The sequence below is a fragment of the Alosa sapidissima genome, chromosome 4 (genome assembly GCF_018492685.1).
Source record: "Alosa sapidissima isolate fAloSap1 chromosome 4, fAloSap1.pri, whole genome shotgun sequence".
Taxonomy (NCBI): Eukaryota; Metazoa; Chordata; class Actinopteri; order Clupeiformes; family Clupeidae; genus Alosa; species Alosa sapidissima.
This window is the reverse complement of record NC_055960.1, coordinates 26,373,563-26,393,730: the sequence shown is the minus strand read 5'-3', so window position 1 is coordinate 26,393,730 and position 20,168 is coordinate 26,373,563. Positions and strand designations below refer to the sequence as shown.

General features: G+C 43.0%; 3 protein-coding genes across 5 annotated transcripts in view; 2 read left to right on the top strand and 1 right to left on the bottom strand.

The window, feature by feature from the left end:
* The window catches only part of capzb (capping actin protein of muscle Z-line subunit beta), a 16,263-nt gene extending 12,931 nt beyond the window's left edge, over positions 1 to 3,332 (bottom strand). Inside the window, exon 1 of one of the 3 annotated variants that reach the window (XM_042088520.1) lies at positions 3,130 to 3,332. In XM_042088520.1, coding sequence (XP_041944454.1) covers positions 3,130 to 3,132 — 3 coding nt within the window. In that variant the 5' untranslated portion in view covers positions 3,133 to 3,332. The remainder of the gene's footprint in view (positions 1 to 3,129) is intronic. The other 2 variants (XM_042088521.1, XM_042088522.1) reach the window with 2 other exon arrangements.
* Positions 3,333 to 5,066: 1,734 nt separating this feature from the next.
* LOC121706625 (MICOS complex subunit MIC10-like) lies at positions 5,067 to 10,422 on the top strand. Its single transcript, XM_042088526.1, has 4 exons — positions 5,067 to 5,183; positions 8,914 to 8,961; positions 9,523 to 9,632; positions 10,192 to 10,422. Exons 1-4 carry the CDS (start codon positions 5,123 to 5,125, stop codon positions 10,198 to 10,200), a joined length of 228 nt encoding a protein of 75 aa, XP_041944460.1. The 5' UTR covers positions 5,067 to 5,122; the 3' UTR covers positions 10,201 to 10,422.
* Positions 10,423 to 13,036: 2,614 nt separating this feature from the next.
* Positions 13,037 to 18,779, top strand: nbl1 (NBL1, DAN family BMP antagonist). The gene is made up of 4 exons (XM_042088523.1): positions 13,037 to 13,652; positions 14,899 to 15,079; positions 15,430 to 15,541; positions 17,719 to 18,779. Exons 2-4 carry the CDS (start codon positions 14,907 to 14,909, stop codon positions 18,028 to 18,030), a joined length of 597 nt encoding a protein of 198 aa, XP_041944457.1. The 5' UTR covers positions 13,037 to 13,652; positions 14,899 to 14,906; the 3' UTR covers positions 18,031 to 18,779.
* Positions 18,780 to 20,168: the final 1,389 nt, after the last annotated feature.

The following is a 20,168-nucleotide window of genomic DNA, read 5'->3' as shown; positions in this document are numbered from 1 at the left end:
AAACCTCTGTAAAAGTCTCTGTTTTATAACAGAAATAAAACACACTTAACACGATAGGCCTACCTATTGCTTGGTCCACTATAATGTAAATCCAGTCATTATATTCACAGTAACATCAAAATCAATACATAATTCAAATATCCAGAAAACGTTGACACTGCAATGTATCTGTCCACAAAATCCCACACGCCAGTCAGAATGAAATCCTGGCAGCAGATGATGGGTCTGATTATGTTCAGTGATTAAGGCAAATGTGGCACAGCAACCACATCCCATTCAACGTTTTCCCAAACTCTTTTTTTCTCCCTGGCGGCAATGCCCACCACAGTCAATGTTCAAGCTCAACCTGTCACTCAACTCTTCAAACAGCCTGAGTCATACACTCCACATAAGCCCAAGGGACCTCAAGAACTTCCTGTTCAATCAGAAACACAGCACAAAGTAGTGCTCTAATGTTGTACAATCGCTTGAATATTATTTCCACTTCAGTGCAGAGGGTCTCCTTTTCCAGTTTCTCTTCTAACCGCTGTAACCTTTGGCACTTTCTGAGGTAGAAATTATCTGTGAACCTGAAGGGAGGATAATGAGCACCCTAGCACTTAACAGTCCCTGTTGACCGTTGGCCGCCCTAACCTTGAGCGCTGGTGTTTGACCAATGCTGGACAAGCAACACTATGGAGATGACACCTGGGTGCCTGTTTAAGCTAACACTGTTTCAGTGAAAATCAATCAAACTTGACATAATTTAACATTTGAAAATACTCACTGACACATAATCACAACATGACATATTTCACATTGAAAAATTGTTTAAAACTTCTGAAGTAGACATCTGGTGAAGCCCCTTCAGTCGAACGATGGGAAGGTCGGATGTTCAGCTGCAGGCTTCTCTCCCACAGGGCACGTCTCTCACATAAGAATGTAAAGCCGTGCACTCAGAGCTCCATACATGTACGGAGGCCAAGGCAGGGCCAGCCACAACATGAAACTACAGCCGGGGAACAGAAGAGGAGGCGAGAGGGAGGTCTACACTGAGGCAACGCCTAACCTGACTGAACATTCCAATCCTTGCAGCGAAAAAGTCTTTATCTAGCCTCGCTCCAAAACAATACCAGCTAACTGGTATTTGGCAGCCAGCACCTTACTATTAGATTTCTAAAAGATATTATTCTAATTTTGCCAGGAAAGAGGACAAATGCAACCATTGTAAGCTGACTGATGTGCAATGCCTAGAGGGCTAGAGACATCAGTCCTCCATGCTATTGTTGGCCTATATATCTAAAATCAATGCCCTTACAATCATGTAAAACAACTTGTTAATCAATGTGATGCAGACACATCACATGACACATATAATATAAATCCAGAAACGATAAACAGAATGTCTCTAAGTTGCTAGGATGTTACAAACAAAACATTTTTGGGGGTGAACCGTAATTGTTGCAAATGTAATCACTGGACTAGATGCACACAAACGGACTGTAACTCAATCCATGTGCACTCCATAACCAGAATGGAATGAAGAATAAGCCACTCATTTACACAACTGTCTGTGAATCTGTGTCTATACATCCTCTGTTGATAAATGTAAACGGTTCATTCAGACTGCAGCTAGTAAGTTAGTAAGAGTAATCAAATTGACCATCATCCATCTTGATACTGAGCCACAGAAAAACTTGAAGAAACCACCCACATTCCAGTACACACACAGAATCCATCAAATCCACGTCATGTAAATACGTACACCCTTTACAAGGAGAGAACACAAACAATACACGCAGGAGCTCCAGCTGCCAAAAACAGGGCCGTCTTCCACTTCCAACACCTCCCTGGAGTCTCCCCATTTATAAACCGTTCTGAAATCTACCATTACCGGTGAGGTCGTATTTAGACTGCGCACAGCAGACACCTGCACTCTCTGACACTGTTTACAGATAGCCCAGCCAACACCAGGGCAGCTGGGCCAGAGAGGGGTCACGGTGCAGGCAGGCAGGCCCAGCAGATGAATGAGTTTGGGGTAAGTGTGAGGAGAGTGGCTGCAGAGTCAAACCACCTGTTCTCATCTGTAAAGTAATCAGAACGTTGCAGCCTTGCAACTCTAAGAGGGTTCTCCCCCCTCTCCTTCCCGGCGTTTACAGGACCTGACTGCTTTTAAAGGGAATGTTTACCATGTTCACATGTTCAGATGTAACTAAGCTTTGAAAGCTTCTTTGGTAGAGTTGAACTACTACTAAGGGATTAGTATATTCGCTCCTCTCGTATTGCAGGCAGCCCCCCCTTCTAATGGGATGTCACTGCCACTGCCTGACACCTAGGAGGATTACATTCTCAACTTCTGCAGGGATGACCATGCACAAACTTGAACCTCCACTGATGTGATTTGCAAGTCTGCAATCACTTTCATCAGTACAGTTCAAACAGATAAAATGGACGGTGTGGTGCTCAAAAAGAGGTATCAACAAGTCAGCCATGTCAGTCAATTTGAATAGGCTTATTTACCTACAAACCTCTCATACACCAGCCTTACATCACATAGTTTCATGTTCTGAACAAATAGGTAAGGATGTATAGTGACATAACTGCAATGATCAACAAGATACAAAAAATGTTTGACCACAAAAAGCTTGTTTAATGGCTCGTTGCACTCTAAAGGGGTGGGAATGGGCGGAGCAGACCGGTTTTGGCGACAGGCAAACCAGCACTTGTAACTATTTTAAACACGGGGTACAGGTTTGCCGAAGGAGGGGTGTTGGTATCACAACCCGAGCAGCTCCTAAGAGTCAACTCTGCAAATTCATAACATCCTGGGACAAGCTAACGCACTTCGTCCACTACTGTTAAAATTAGCCTGCTAGCTATGCTTGCAAGCTAACTACCTAGCTAATGTTAACATTAGCCATTTAACAATGCTTTTGTGAGTCGGTTAACTTCCTACTTGTTCGACTTACTTACAACGTGCTTGTAAGTTATACTATGGTTCGCATATTTGATGCTGTATTTAGGTGACACCGCAGAGTTGCAACGTAGCCCACATCCTATAAAAGGACACCAGCTAATATTCCTTAGCACCCCCACCAAAAATTGGCTATACCCATCTCCGTTTCTTCCAGCCCAGCTCCGCGGCCTTACCATGTCTGCGGCTCTCGATGATGATCTCACAAGGGAAATAAACGTTCACTGGTGTCTCGCAGCTGTCGAATTATTGTGGTCGCTCGACTCGGTGTATTATTTAGTTATTATTTTTGCCCCTCCCGATGTTATTTCTCTTCAGCTCCCTTGCGGAACCCAGCCCTGTCAGCGAATTCACTTCCTCAACCGGGGGTACAGGAAGGGGCACAGGGAAAACAAGCGGCGCTTGCATATCCGGGTCACCATACCCAGTCTCTCAGCTGACCAATCAGAGAGGGGTAAGGAAGGCATGGCCAAGTATGGAAAGATAGGAGGAGTAACAAAAAGACTAGACATACGAACATAACGGCAGGGGGTGATAGCGAAGGGTTGACGTTAAATCTCAGTAAGATGTTTATGAGTAGTTTGAGTGTAGGTCGTTGACAGATGCAATTAGATGACTGTCACCAGATTGTAATCAGTCTACTGAATAGTGAAATAATACCATACAACTCACTCCACCGACAAAAATCAGCTTAGTAGACACTGTTTTTTTGCTGCTTTTATCACTGAAATTGTGAATTGTGAAAATATAGCTTGAATAATGCATTAGCCTAATAATTTGAACCTATAACAATTCCAGTAGGCCTTTTTTGAATGACTAGAAGGAGCATAGGCAAGACTGCTCAGTTGCACAGACTGGCTTATGACCCGAGAGCACCCACTGGTCGGGCGGGTGCGGGTGAGATTTGCGTATGTTGCGGGTTGCGGGTGGGTCTGTAAAAATGTCACTTGCAGCCATGCCTAAATTCTGCTTACTGCACATTAGGCATAATTATAGGCTAATATATAATAACAATATAATATTCAGTATTCATTATTGAATGCTTAACTGGAATGATGTTTTTCCCTATCATCCTATTTTTAAAGCAGGTATACCTGCGGGCATGTAATTGGCCAACAGGTTTTCTACAGGAATGGCATGTTTGAACGGGCACCTCACTAGTCGTTACATTTAGAAATTTGCGTGGTCGGATCGATGTTAAGCGCATATAATTGTCGGGGCGGTTTGGATCTCCAAAATGACTCGGGTGCATCACTGCTGTCGCAAACACAATGGAAACAAAAAAATGAATATAGGCCTAGACTTAATGACTCTTATTGTCTCATGTTATTATTTTTTTCTCTCCCCAGCAGCATATGCACGTTTGTTTTTCTTGTATCAACAGAAAATGTTTGTCAATGTAACAAGTGTAGGCCTAAACAATAATTCCTAAGGCAAACAACACTCACTGTACATGTAAAAGCTAAGGCCATCAGCCAGAACTGTCGGAAACCAGTGTAATTTGGGATTAACCCTAGGCCCACATCAAACAACCAACTTGCCAAGTAGGCTACCATAAAACGACAGATTGACACCGTTTTGAAGAGAAAGGAAGTGCACCAAATACAGTTTTATTTTGTTGCTGCTGTTTAGCCTAATAGGCCAAGCAAACTTCTTTAAACCTTCCCTACATTATTTTTTAAGTTTAAAAAGCATAAACAGAGGAAGGCTTGTTTCTGCAGGAATTACCATAACACAATTTCTCATATACAATTTCCATATAACTTTAGTGTAAAATAAAATGATGGACTTAGGCGTAGATATAGACAGGCAGAGAGACAGATAATATAGATCAATGGTCTCCCGGTAGACCCCGGAGAGCAAATATTGCTTATATGACCTACGTTTTATGACAGAGACTAGACTGCCCTACATTCAAGGTGAGTTCTCAGAGTAGACTACCTTGTGTCTATGGCCATGTCACTGCCCTTTATTTAAAAAATGAAGGCTGGAATACGTCTTATTGTCCATTATAACGATCAAAGTAGGCCTACAATATGGCCTGCTGTAACACGATTTTCACAAGCTTTGTATAGCTTTAAGAATGACGTTTGGCTGCCACATGACCGGTAGCTTCTTTGTTTCTCGCGAGATTTGAAACACTGCGCTCAATCGCTCGGCAGCTTCATCATGGAGGAAGAGTACGGACGTAAATGGGACCGGTGCCTTGCTGACAGCGCTGTCAAAATCGGTAATTAAAGAAAAGAAGCACGCTACGTTTAATTAAGAAATGCCATCCAAGTGATGAACTGCGACTGCGATCATACGGCAGATTTACTGTAAACACTGACAGGCCGCTCCCGGAGAGGTCATCGTAGCTTATAGGCTATATGTAGCCTACTGCACTGTTATTGCAACGATTAGGTTATGCAGCAGATCACCGGACAATATAAAACGAGATAATGAAAATGTTTGATTTAGATGGTGTTAGTGACTTGGGGTGGACAAAAATGAGCTTCCCTTGGTGCTTAGGGGCAGTGTCCTCACGACAGTCCTTCAAAATGTCAACATGTGGCCAGGTGGCATTAATGCTCACGGTCATGTGTGTTGGATTGGCAGCCTGTTCCTTTTTTGAGAGATCAGCTGAGCGTGAAACAAACCAAGCCTAGTTACTGGTGGAAAGATGTAGACCTAGAAATCCCATATAATGGTAGTCTTAGTTCTGAGGCTCAGTGCTCAGGTGACACGTCAATTTTTCACACCGAGTCCATCATGAGCTTTTTTCAATCAATGGAAAGGAAGTGAATGCATCGTCTAGATTTCAATGACAAGTTTTTGATTGAGTATCAAGAAAAGCAAACTGCAGGAAGCACTCATATTTTGTTCAAGAATTGTGCTAAGTGGGCACATTACTCTAAAGATATCAAAAATGATTTGTAATTTAAAGTGTAAAATTGTAGATATGATGTGTAGTAGCCTACTTTTTGCCTCCTTAAATGTTGAAACAAGAGTTAAGCTACATGTTTTTCTGGTTAATCATCTCACACAACCTTACATGTGCTCTTCTTACATAGGCTACTAGGCCTATCTTGTGTAAAATGTTGTCAGCATTACTGTTTCATGTTTTTGTCCCTGTATGTTTGCATGCCTTTATTCTATGTAAAGCCCCCTAGGCAATTACAAACAACAAAAGATTTTTGTTTTGCTGAGAATTTGCCACTCAAAACACCACCACCAGATGGCAAATTGGTAATATCTAGGAGTATTCGCTGAACCCCAAAGAAACACGTGTGCTCCTGTGACGTCATGAAGTACCAGTTCATGCTGGCCCATAAATATTTCTGTTTTTAACGCATGTTTTGATTGGATGCATTCCTTCAGAACAAGGCCGTCATGCCGGTTTGCCAGTGTGGGCATGTCTCCTATAATTGGTGGGTGTAACAGAATTGTGTGTGCATGAACACACACCAAGCAGATGACGGCCTGTCCATTTGAGTAATTTCCTAGCTCTTCCTCTCTTAAAGGATTGTGGGGATCAGTTAGGAATAATTTGACATGGCTTACCTTTATTTTAATTGGGCTGACAGATTATTAGGTTGATTTGATTAATAATTTATTTATTTTTACATTTAGAAATGTATTTTTGGACAGCTGTCAATAACATTAGAGTTTTTCATAAACTGAAATAGGTGGAATTTTCTCTGTATTTGTCATGAGCACATTTGCTAGTAATCAAGGATCTTTGGGTAATATGTGTATATGACACAGTCTATAAGTGACTGCATATGCAGTCATTTGATGTGGTGTGTGTTTACCTTGCGTTACACTACGTCATTGTTGATCTTGGTCCATGACTTTGCTCTGAAATTCCATTTGTTAATCGCTATCAGAGCCAGTATATTTCCATTCGTGCTCTCCCTCCATTAGGAAGATTACGATTGTGGGCAAACCTCCCTCGTTTTGCCGTCACCTTTTGCATTATTTTGATTTGTTCCAAATGTCTGCTGATTCCTTTTTTTTTTTTTAATGCCTCCACCACATGCCATCACTTTCAAAGGCTCATAGAATAGCTGCAGCCTCCATAACTTCCATGAGACCTTGGACATTAAAGGGCCATATCTGACATGATTCATTTGAAGGGGAATCGGCCGTGGATCCACACTGAAGAGTGCAGAGGCAGAGGAGGAAGAGGAGGGGGGGAGGAAGGACAGGAAAGGATGGGGCATAGAAAGAGAGACGGAGGGTGGGCCAAAGTGCATAAATATTGTGAGGGCGGCTCAAGACAATCCTGATTGTTGTGCTGCCGCAGGCACATTTGGCAGACAGGATTGCTGGGGCTCGGTTGCCGCTGCTGCCACCCTCTTCGCCGTCCTCTGGATGGGGAGAGAGAGAGAGAGAGAGAGAGAGAGAGAAGGAGAGAGGAATAGAGAGAAGGAGAGAGGAATAGAGAGAAGGAGAGAGGAATAGAGAGAGCGAGAGAGTGGTTTGGAAGCGAGTGAAGCGCAGAGGGAGGGACAGAGGGATGTTCTGCTCAAGCTTTTACTAGAAAACTCAGACTGCAGTTGTGCAAGAAAGACAGTGGGGGAGATTGGGTTGGCGTGGGGAGAAGGGGGGCTGGAAGTTTATGGAACAGGCCATGATTTGCAGGGCCCCCTCCTGAAGTAATGAAGACAAGTTGGGTGTTTTTTATTTTATTTTTTCCCCCTCTTCGCGGTCGTGCTCGACATTTGTCGGTTGTGTAATGGTAAGCAGAGTGCAGTGTTCTGGCAGCCAAGCGATGGCTACGCCACATGCCTCTGAATCAAATTAAAAGGCTGAGGAGCGAGGGGAGAGGGGGGGGGCGAGAAGGGCAGCTGGAGGAGAAGAGAGCGGGACGGAAGAGAAGAAGAAAATGAAATGAGGAAAATTAAGGTAGAAGAGAGAAGCATAGAAAGGAAAGAAGAGCTAAAGGAAAGAGAATTCCAGAGGAGAGAAAGCAGGGGAGGATGAGAGGGCTTTTGGGTGAGAGTGGAGAGAAGGAGCAGGAGAGCTGCGGGAGAAAGAGAGGAGAGATTAGACGGGGGGGAGGTGTACAGCAGAGGTACAGGAGAAGAGCGCGAGAGTAAGGGGGAGTCGGGAGAGAGTGAGAGAGAAACGAAAGAGTGGCAGAGAGATGGAGTGCGATTGTTTGTGTGTGTTGCTGCTGCTCTGCTGTTGCTGGCTGGCGTGGAGCGGAGCTGGGTGGGGCGAGGCTGCCCGAAGTGCAGAGCAGCACAGTACAGCACAGCACAGTGAGGTGAAGCTGAGAACACAAACACATTCCTGTCCCACAATCCTCGGCTCCTCAGCCGCTCTGCTGTCCAGAGCATATTCCCCTCTCACTTGGGCCCCTGCCTGGGTCTGATCACACACACACACACACACACACACACACACACTGCTTTGCTGTCATCTTACCTATTCTCATCTCTCCATGGTTTCCTTTGTTCCTCTGTGTTTATTATTGTGTTATTTTTTTTCCTCAAATGAACTCTCTTGGGATTGGTCTTTTTGTCTGTCTGTCCATCCGTCTGTCCAGTTGTATCCCGCTGTTCTAGGATGTCTACAATCCCTGCCCATTTTCTTGTCCCCAAAGTTTGTTGTTGTGACCCGTTCTTCCCTCTATTTGTTGTCAGTGTTTATGCCCCCCCCCCCCCTCCTTCTGTTTAATGGATGTCGTCTGGCGGGCAGGTGCTGTTTACCAGTTTGAGGGGCAGAGGTCACATTAACTTCCCCCACCCACCTTGTGTTATTGGCACACATGTACTTCCTCCCATGTTGGACACACTATACCTGTGTGTGTGTGTGTGTGCGTGTGCGTGTGCGTGTGCGTGCGTGCGTGCGTGTGTGTGTGTGTGTGAAGGACTGTTGCTGTTAATTTCCCAGCATGTTGTAGACTGATGTTTTGTTTTTAGAGTATCCCCACTAACTTTCTTTCCATTTCTCTCTCTCTTCCCCCTCAGCGACCGGTCTTGGAGTTGGCATAGTTCTCTCCGTCACGTTATTCAAACGTGAGTTGCATACCTCCACACCCCTCACCTTGAGTGTCACAAAGTATTTTTTATTATTCTTTCACTTAATATCCATGCCGTGTTGTGGATGTACTATTATAACGTTTTGGCTGTGAAATTACACCCGAGCAACTATATTTTCAATTATTTATTTAGCAAATGCTTTTGTCCAATGTTGAATTTCCGCTTGGGGATCAATAAAGTATCCATCTATCTATGTACCTGACAGTACTGTGCGGATGTATTTGTTCCACAGTAGGAGTGCTCCATTAATATCAACCCCAGCACATTGGGGTTGCTTGTTGGCGCCTTGATCTTTCAGTTTAGCCCCAACGTTGCCACACAACTGTATGGTGTACACCTTTGTGCAAATGAACTGAAACAAAATGAAGGAGAAATTATTTTGCACAAGAGGGTACCAGTTGGGTATACCAGACATGCAAGTGCAGTTTTGTGAGTTAATAGTTGGTTGGAATAGTTTGCATGTAGTATGAAGTATGTGTGGTTTTGCTTTGTACATGTTTGTTGTTTACCTGTTTTGTTTGTTTATTTCATGTGTAGGCCGCACATGGCCAGTGGCGTTTAGTGCAGGAATGGGGCTGGGCATGGCCTACTCCAACTGCCAGCAGGACTTCAGGTCACCGTACCTGCTGCACGGACACATGGTTAAGGTGGGCATGCTCGGGAAAATTACCTAGTTGACCGGGGAGGAATTCAATATTGGCCATCGAATATCAGTACCTCACAGAGCTTCATAAGATATAACTGATTGTGCTAAAGTTTGCATGGATCAGTACAAGTGGTCATTATAGTGGGTTCATATGGCATGTAGGGTTGTAGGAAAATATAGAGTACATTTGAGTTTTGCAACATTAGGTTTAGTGATTATGTATGTGGGATACTACTGGGATTGTGATCAGTGTAATTGGAGATCCCACTGTTCTGATTGTATGAAAAGTGTTTACTTATTTTATGCATGTGGACAGTTCCTGACATTAGATAAAAAAATAAAATACTGGCCTTACAGTATCACAATATAGTGGAATCAGAACCTCTGTGTCATGATTGATATCATATTGCTTGATTCTGGCCAGTGTGTGTGTGTGTATGTGTGTGTGTGTGTGTGGGGGGGGGGGGGGGGTTGAATATAGAGGCCTTGGCCGCCTCCTCTCTTCTTTTTCTTGCATTCTTCTTCCTCAAGTGTTTTTGTGCTCTTTCTCTCTCTTGCAGGATCAGTAGAGGAGCATGGGAGGTGCTGGTCTTTGCTGTCATCCGTCATGCTGTTCATTTCTGTTTGCTTGGCGTTCTTTTGTTCGCTACCTCCACGTGTTCCTGTTCCCGGTCACCATTGTAATTGCTGCGTCTGGAAAGAATGTTGTTTATTTAATCACACTATAATGAAAATAATTAAAGTGACATTTAAAATAAAAAATAAAATAAAAAAACAAACAAACATCAAAAGGCTTCGGTTTGTGTGTCTGGATTTTTTGTTATGCCATTGTGGCTGCTTTAAAGCTGTCCACATAATTCAGTTTTGACTGCGAGTCCTTTGGCGTAGCTCTCGGTATGCACATCCGTGAGGGTGAGAGGAGAAGAATGAGTGTTTTTGTGTGTTAATGAGCAGGAGAGTTTGTCTCCTGCTGTTTTGGAATGGAAGCCAGGTTCAGCACCTGCAGCCCTAAAGGAAAGGGATGAAGGGATGAAGGGAGAGAGAGAGAGAGAGAGAGAATGAGGGGGAGAGACAGATGGAAGAAGAGAGAAATTATGAGAGTGTGGGAGTAAGAGGGGGAAAAGCATGAAAAATAACAGCAGAACAAGTTGAATTTAACTGCAAAATCAATAGGTGAACAGCATATTAAAATGAGACGGTGCAGAGTCTGACCAGGAATGGGAGATCTGCTTGTTTTCCAGGGCTGGAGTAGTTTCAGCATTAAAGGATAATTGCACAGAGGAGAGAGCAGTTAATCATGTACTAATGAGTGTTATTTCCCATAATTGTCCTCAAATATGCCGAAATGGACGCTCTCAAATCAAGATGTCGTCCGACCACAGAGCAGGGCAGAACGGCCAAGCGATGATTTCATCAGCAGCTGCTGGGCAATCCACACATACGCAGAAACAGACCTGCACAGCGGGGAGAAGATAATCAGAGGCAGTGCTCCACGTGTAATGTCTGCGACGTTCTGCTCTCTCTCTCCTTCCATACCCTGACCCCTACATAAATGGCCTGAGCTTAAGAGGGTTGCAAGCACAGAACATACCTGGTGGAACAGAGTGGCACGTAACGATTGGCTGTCACTTTTTTTTTTTTTTTTTTTTTTGAAAGCAGACTCCCTGCGAGCTTCTGTGACTGAAATATGTCTGCCCCGGACTGGTTTTGTTAGGTGCCATCATTTATAGTAAGTGAGAGTGTGTATGCATGTGTGTAGAGGGAGATCATAAGCCGTGTGTTTGCCCAGCCCCCTGGTGCAGCAGAATGCTTGGAATGTTCTAGAATGCCAGCTCTGGACAGGGGCTCAACAGTTATTACTAACAGGTGAGTCCGGCCCAGTGCAAAAAATCTCAATCTCATATACAGACAGATACCGAACAAAAGCATGCATATTCACAGATGCACAAACCCACAAACCACAAAATCCCACCAAAGCTGAATTTTGATCATAGCTGCTTGCTCTCAAAGTCACTGATGCATTTATTTTCTATGTGGGCAGACATGTTTGCACTTTTACAAAAATGCCTCAGTTGTTTGTCTTCTCCTGTCAATCAAGGCATTTGTCTGTAAGTGAAGTGAAAGAAGTGGCTTTGGGTGGAGGTTCTTGTGGATGGAATCCAAGCTGAACACCTGCAGGTAGAGTGCAGGCACAAGTGCTAACCGAAGAGGGAGGCAGGGGTATGAGAGAAGCCTTTAGTACCTGTCTGTGCCTGTCTAACAGATGCGTTTTACATAGAATCATGATTCTGATGGATCACCAACATTTAGTGTCCTAAACAGTCATGGTCTGCTTATTGTGGTTCTTTTTTTGTTGACTTCTACTGATGAACTCTTGGCAGGCTCTCAGGATTATCCAGCATGTTATCAAAGAGGACACGACCTCTGCTGTTAGAAAGGATGGTCTTGTACTCTTCCATACCTGGGCTGAATTTAAAACCTTTTCATTTTCAAGTTCATTGACTCTTAATAAACATGTGAGTAAAGATATCATACAGTTTGTCCTCAGCCTAAGAATTTTCTTGATATAGGCTAACCCCTGTATGTGATTGCTACAGTAGTGTGCATTTAAGTCAGCAGCACTTCAGCTATGGGTTGCACAGAGATGGACTTACAGATTGTTTGAGGTGTGGATGGCCCCACCCCTGATTCTGAGCATTCTGATACCGATTGGCTACCAGAGCAACATTTCTTACTCTCTTCTGAAATCTAATTGGTCTGACAACCAAATAATGTTCTGGACAAAAGCTAGGATGTAGAATTCCCTTGCAAATGTCCAGTGGTGTGATCATGGTCTACAAAGGCTCTATTCAGCCAGGACAGAAATGAACTGCAAAAGGTGTAGTCTACTGCTACTGACAAAACATGTAATGCTAGGATTTGCCTGACAAACACAGAATATAAAGACAAAACACATAAACACAGAATGTTTCTAAAGACAAAAGTGCCTCCAACCTTACTATTTGGAAAGCATGATATCATATACACACCTCATATGTTTATTCAGAGGGATTTGTTTTCCTATTTTAGTGTATTGTATTTCATAGGGCTTGTAGGACTGTGCAAAACCCCAGAGACAGGACCAAAGATGCATAAAAATCTTTATGTCTTAGCACATATTACACATTGGTTTGTTGACCATATACCATTAAATTGTCAACAAGTTTCTCCACACATGTCAAATAGGGCTCTAGGTGACTGCATCATGCAATTCAGAGGGGGAAAAACTTCTGACGTAACCTACACCTACTACTGAACCGTTGCAACATTGTCCTCTCAAATCATAAGAACCTCGCCAAAAGCAGGGGGAAGTCACCAATTTGTCCTCAAACATTATTTGGCTAGACTTGACAGGGAGGGACACGCCTTGACGACTGTCTGTATGGATTCAGAGGGTTCACTGATGTTGTCACCAGGCCGTAAACATTTCGACCTGACGAACTCTCTACATCCCCACCACTTTTTTTTTGTTCAATCAGATACGCAGCGTGCAGCCAGGCAAGCCTCGATGCCGCGCCTAGTCAGATGAGCCCATAGCACAGCAAGAGAAAGCGGTAGCGACAGGAACAGACTGACTGCGCACAAAACTTTTCAAATTTCTAAAATCTGTCTAATTTATTCCATTTCCACGAAGAAAAGGAGGAGAAGAGATATAAAGTACAGAGGGGAGGGACCCACGGAAGTTGATGTAGATAGATTGGCTTTCTTACGTGCGCTCCTTCCACGGTTTTAGCTCCTCATCCCTCGTTCGGTGATGTAATTGTTTAAGATCGGACGCGAGAGGAACATTGTCTGTTTTTCCATCCGCATTAGAAATTTAAATTTCCTATCTGCAACTCATCGTCATCACTCATTTCTTAGTCTCTCTGGTGTCCAGTGGGTCGGACAGAGAGGGGCCGCGGTGAGAGGCGGTCGGTTTGGGAAAAGGGGATTCAGCGGGCAGTATCTCTGGTGCCAGCGGACGTTTCAGTGGTTCCCAACCGTAAGTATAGTTGGTTTCTACTTACCTTAGCAGTGACTGCAATTTGGGGACTACTGTAGTCTATGCGTGAGGAAAACATGGACAGGATGGTTTTTAAAGTAGAAAATGGTCATTGGTCAGCAATGAGTTTATTTGTAACAGTATTTGTAACATGACATGAAACTCCCTCTGTTTAAAAGCCAGCCCAGCCTATAGAGAACGTTTGTTCAAAAAGCCAAGGCTACATGTAGGCTTATTAATTAACCTAATCCATAAACCGATGTCATGAGGGCACATTTGTTTCAAGACCTGTGATTAAGTTTAGCTCGATTTTAGCTCAATATGAGATGCTTCACTTCAGCAGCAACTTGGCATCAAAAATGTCTAATTTACCAAACTAACGATTCATTGATAGACCTTTAGTCACCCCTTCATGCATGTGTCAAATGGCCGAAAACAAGCAAACATATTTATTTAAAATGTAGCAATTGTTTCAATAGGAAAATAGCCTATTTAATAACCAATTTAGTTATTGTCCCCACCCTCGCACACACTCTTACTCTTACTCCATCTCCCTGATGCTTCTCACGCACTCGCTTTCACCGCCGCAGGCTGCTAGGAAGTCGGGCATTGATATTGAATTTGTGTGGAATGCCAGTTGTGTGAAAGCATGGCAAAGCAGTATAGTCTATTTGGGTTTATATATATATATTTGGTTATAAACGCTTTTTGTCACTTTTAATTACACGTGGGTGGCTTGAGATCAAATGTAACTTTTTGAAGCCGATTTTTACTCTCATGTACATGCGGTTGCAGTTTTAAAACAAAGGCTCTCTTTCGTGGCCGCATCGTTACGCAGTGTTCCTGTAGTTTATTGAAGTCAGGCGATATCTTACAGACATCTTTCCCCGTCTCTGGTTGCCCTAGTCTGAGCCAGCGGTATTGTTCTTCTCCACTTGGCGCACACAGGGGCCAAAAAGGCCGACCACATGAATGATCCGAATTTGATTTGTACAACGGCTAGTTCAGTCGCACTGAATGACAAAAAGACAGGGGTGAATCAAATAGTGGTTTAAATTTCGCAATTTTGACAATTTCGTGTATAGACGTCAAAATAAATTCGGAGACCTTTAAGTCCCTCTCACTCACACACTTGCTTTTTCGAACAATGATGGGCGTCAATTTCTTAGCTATAGTAGCCTACCACACATACAAATAAGAAAGGGGGAATTGATATGTCATAAAACTTCTCCCTGACCTGTTCCAGGTGCAGTTATGTGGCTTGGTGCGCTGATTGGCTGTGCGTTCCTCGCGCTGTGTTCTGCGCCTCCTCCTGCGCACATCAACCGTTTGGCGCTGTTCCCTGACAAGAGCGCCTGGTGCGAAGCCAAGAACATCACACAGATAGTCGGGCACACAGGCTGCCAATCCCGCTCCATAGAAAACAGGTCAGTACAACTAGAGGAAACTCACTGACCGAGACCCACAGGCGGAACACCCCAGCTGTGCTTCCTAAGGCAGTTCCTCAAAGATGGTTGCATAGATTGGTACATATAACTAAATATTATGCATATCCATGTAGGAACACATGGTTGATTTGATAAGATCATAAGATTACTCATACTGGTCAATACTAGCCTTAAAATCGAAAATTATGCTGTGTGAGTTATTTTATGTGAGTTAGTTGATTTTGTGACTACAGACCTGCTATTGCTTCAGTCAGTTTTTCTTGCCAAACTGTATCAATCTCTGGTGAATGTAAAAGATACTGAGCGATGAACTCCTGGCTTCCTGACAGGGCATGCCTGGGACAGTGTTTCAGTTACAGCGTGCCCAACACCTTTCCTCAGTCCACTGAGTCCCTGGTGCACTGTGACTCCTGCATGCCAGCAGAGACCCAGTGGGAAGTGGTGAGTAGGAGAGGCCACGGGCCCGCGTGTCCAGCTGAACGCTCTGTGCTTCAAAACAAACTCTTTTTCTCTCTCGTTGTCTGTCTGTCTGTTCTCTCTCTCTCTCTCTCTCTCTCTCTCTCTCTCTCTCTCTCTCTCACACACACACACACACACACACACACACACACACACGCACACACACACACACACACACACACACACAGACACACACCGTGGAAGGTTACTTTTAAAATGTAACATACATAAAATTTGTAGGGCTGTCAATCGATTTAAAAAAAAATCGAATTAATTACATACTCTGTGATTAATTAATCTAAATGAATCGCATATATAATTTTTGCAGTGAAAGTATTTTAAATATTTAAATTCAAATGAATCATTGAATAATCAGCATTAGTGGCATTAAAGTTCTCTTTTATTATTATTTTAATAATAGCCATAATAATCTATGATATGACCTAATATGCTGAGGAAATAAATTCAAAAGTGCTTCGGGAAGAAGTTTTTTTTATATACAAGGTATTTCAGGTCACATATATAACCTAGGGGACACAATGAAAATAAATTAACACTCCCCTCAATGTCAACACTATTTCTTTGCATTGATGTGCGACTTTAGAGTTGATGAACTCCGGTGATATGCAAATTCCTTGCTGCAGACATTGCAGAGGACTTTATTTTAATCAACACCATCAGGCCGTTTTTTAAAAGTAAATGTTCCAATCAATGATCTAGGCAGCACATTTTCTTCTCTCTCTTTCATTTTACAGTCTAATGGTTACTGACTACAACTGCTCGGGGTCAAAGGTCATACGGAATCGATTAATCTGCGTTATTTTTTCTCAAATTAATTAATCGAAATTAATCAGTTATTTTGACAGCCCTAAAAATTTGTAACATATTCCTGTAGATTACTCAAAGTGAGTGACATATTTGGAATACTTTGGATTACATCAGCATTGTATTATATTTTATAAGCAGCTGATAAAACAGTTATGAGAGATTATGAGATTATGTGTGTGTGTGTGTGTGTGTGTGCGCTCAGTCATTCCCTGGTGCTCAGAAACAGTTTGGGCTCTGTAAATGGGAAACAAACAAAGTTGGTTGAGACTGAGTCATACATCATTCCAACCAATCATCACATTGCTTAAGGCAGTGTTTCTCAAACTTTTTCAGACCAAGGACCACTTAACCAATAAAAAAAGCCTCAAGGACCACCTAGCTAAAAAAAGGACCTACAACAGTAGGCTATATTACACAATAGACCTACTCACTGAACAACCTTGCTTATTGTCTTTGCACCTTGCTTAGAGAATTCATATGATTTAAACTGGCATAGCTTACATAGGCAGTGTTGCAGAGCTGTTTGGATACAAGTTGATTCAATATTGCAAATAACTCATCTATATTATATTTTACGTCTGCTCGCGGACCACTTGGGATAGATTGCGGACCACCAGTGGTCCCCGGACCACACTTTGAGAAACACTGGCTTATGGAGCCTGGAATGGATGAGTGTAAATGTATTTGCTGTTGAGCTCAAATATCAACAAACCTTTGCCAGAATCACAGACTGCACATTTTTACAATCCTGGTCAAGTTTGTCAAGTTACAATCCAAGTTTGGTCAGGCAGTAGTGCTGCACATCGACAAGTCTCAAGCAGAAAGAATACTCAGCTAAAAAGGATTCCTATCTTTTCATCTGTGACACTAAATGACCGAGTGAATAGGAAGTGGAAGATGCCGATTCAGATTCTTTTTTCCCCTCCCCGCCCTTGTCTCTTTGATCTGACACATCCTCTCACCTCTCTCAGCAGTTAGTTATTCTGCTCCTTTCATTTCAGTATGCTGGCTCCAAAGACTGAGAACTGTGCTATATTTATGTTGAGATGATGCCAGGTAGAGTGGATGAGTAGGAGTGCAGCCACAGGTGACTGTGTGACCAGCCAAATATTCATCATTTCAAATAGCATTGTGTGTGTTTCTCTCTCTCTCTCTCTCTCTCTCTCTCTTTCTCTCTCTCTTGCTCGCTCTCTGTTTATGTGAAAGGGAGTGCGAGAGAGAACTTTTAAAGAGAGAGTAAATGAATGGTGGACCTACAGTATATATGTATCCTTCATATATTGAGTCCTATCTGTATGTGTATGTCACTTCTCTTTGTACTGCCCCCTCAGGTGACTTTGCAGTGTCCAGGCAATGAGGACACTCCTCGTGTTGACAAATTGGTGGAGCGCATCCTGCAGTGCAGTTGCCAGTCCTGCAGTAAAGAGGGTGACCAGGAGGGGGCCCTCACGCAGCAGTCTCCCTCGGAGAGCTCCATCGATCACGCGTCCCTGCCTGACGGCAGCAGCGCCGAAGTCCACCCCCACCCGCACCCTCACCCTCACCCCCACCCGCACCCTCACAGGCACAAACTCTCACACCCACACCATCCCGACACACTCGCTGATCCACTGCCACACACAGACACATCTGAGGGAGGATAAGTTCAACTGTGCTCCTCTCTGTATCTGTCTTCACCCTCCTCCCTCCTTCTCCTCCTCTCTCTCTCTCTCTCTCTCTCTCTCTCATCACTGTTTGAGTTGGTCTGTGATTTTGTACTCTGGCAGAACTTCAGCACTTTTATGAATAACACCACATTTTGCAAAAATAAAGCTTTTAGACAGGAATGTATGAAACAAAACCAGCGTGCATATACACAGTTACCAAAAATGATCACAAAGCACAAAGTAAACTGAAAATCTAACACAAACACACACGCAGACATTCACATACAGTAATATATTTGAACACTTTTCATTAGCATAGATTCAGATACTCCAGTGGCACACGTAGCACGAACATCCACGCTCTGTGTCTGATTATACATTGAAAGCACACTTAAATCATTGCTCACAGAGGCGCACATACATTTTCCCATTTAAGAGACAATCAAAATCATGTACACACACATACACACACAAAAACACAAACAAACATACACGCACAAACACACAAATCATCAGATTATGTCTCTAAAGGCCTCTGTGTTCTGTGCTGCCTTTTCTGTCGCCTCACTTGCGCAAGTCTAACTAAACAACACAGTAAATTGTTGAGTCAAGAAAAATGCCTTTCCTCCTAGTAACACTTTATATGGAGTTTTAGAAAGGTAAAAAGTTCAGTTGATCCACTTGAAATGATTCATACATTGGGTGTATTGTGCTGGCTTGGATAAAGCTGTTTGTATTTACAAACATCTGGCTCTCCATCTGTGTATTTATTTCTTCAGGACCACATGAGCCTTTGTGGTGGCGTCCCTCAGTCAATACCACCATGTATAGCTTTAAGCACCATAACCCCTAAGCTTTTGAAAAGGATTATCAGAACTCTGTTGCTGGCAGACATCATACATTTATTTATCCAACAATACCTGCTTCAAAGAACCAGATCTCCAGATTTTTTTTCAAACTCTTGTGTTGTTGTTTGCCTTAAATAATGGAAATCTAAAAAAATTGTTTCATCACATTGGTTTTCCATTCCTGTAAACCAGATGAAAGACATATGTCTCTAAACCATTATTAGAGTTTTTATTAAGTACTTGAAAACAGAATGTCTCTGTCTTTAAAAGCTTATAAATAGATGATTATCCGTGAGTAATTTTTAAGTGGCGTATACTGAAAAGATGTAATTATCTCAGTCATAAATTCTACTAAGGCCACATACTTTCCTATCTGGTTTGTGTGTGTCTGGAATACTAATTGCACACACATTAATTTTCTTAACATTTTCGTCCACACATGTGTAATTAGCATTACATATCAAAACAATGTTCTATAAATACCCCTGCCTGCTGGCACTTTCTCTGGACAGTTTTGTGAGACTGGCGAGGACCCTTATCATGGGCCCAGTAAAATGCAAATACCCCGGTGCACTCTGGGATATGAGGGGTTTATGGGGTAGAGGTGGTGCGGCCCAGCTGTGTGGTGCAGGTGAAAGGGGAAATGGCACAGCCATGGGGAGAGAAGAGTGGGGGGAAAATGGCTCTGACCTTTCCATTCCGTTTAGCCGTCGGGAGGTTCGCTGTGTGGCGAGAGAGTGAGAAGACGAACACTAGATGCACTGTTCATCTCCACCAAAGTGTGGTTTGGTACGCTGGGTTCTCTTTCTACATGTGGCCATCATTTGCGTCGAGAGACCACTAAGGGCTTGTGTAGATTGTACGCTGCTTTTTACTGCGTGTGATGTAGCTGGAGGTTTTATTTAGGCAGGTTGCATAAAAGTGTCATATGTTGTTGATAGTTTGAAGCATTATAGCCATCATCCTTGGAGAAGGGAGTCACAGAGATGGCTGTGTCAGATATGCTTATTTTGAAGTTTCAATTTTCCATATCAATGGTCAAATTATGCAATTTATATTAGTTTGTTCATCTGATATTTGTTCGTTTAATTAAAATCTCCAATCTTGAGATCGGTAGAATGGACAGGTTGAAAGTATAGAGAATGACAGAGAATCATTAAAAGGATCTGTATCTCATCTTCAAAAGTTTATCAGATCTCTCATGTAGGTCCTCTGCTGGAGACTGGTGGTACTGCACCTCAGCCTGAGAACGCATGAGTGGACCAGCTGAGTGAACACAGCAACTCT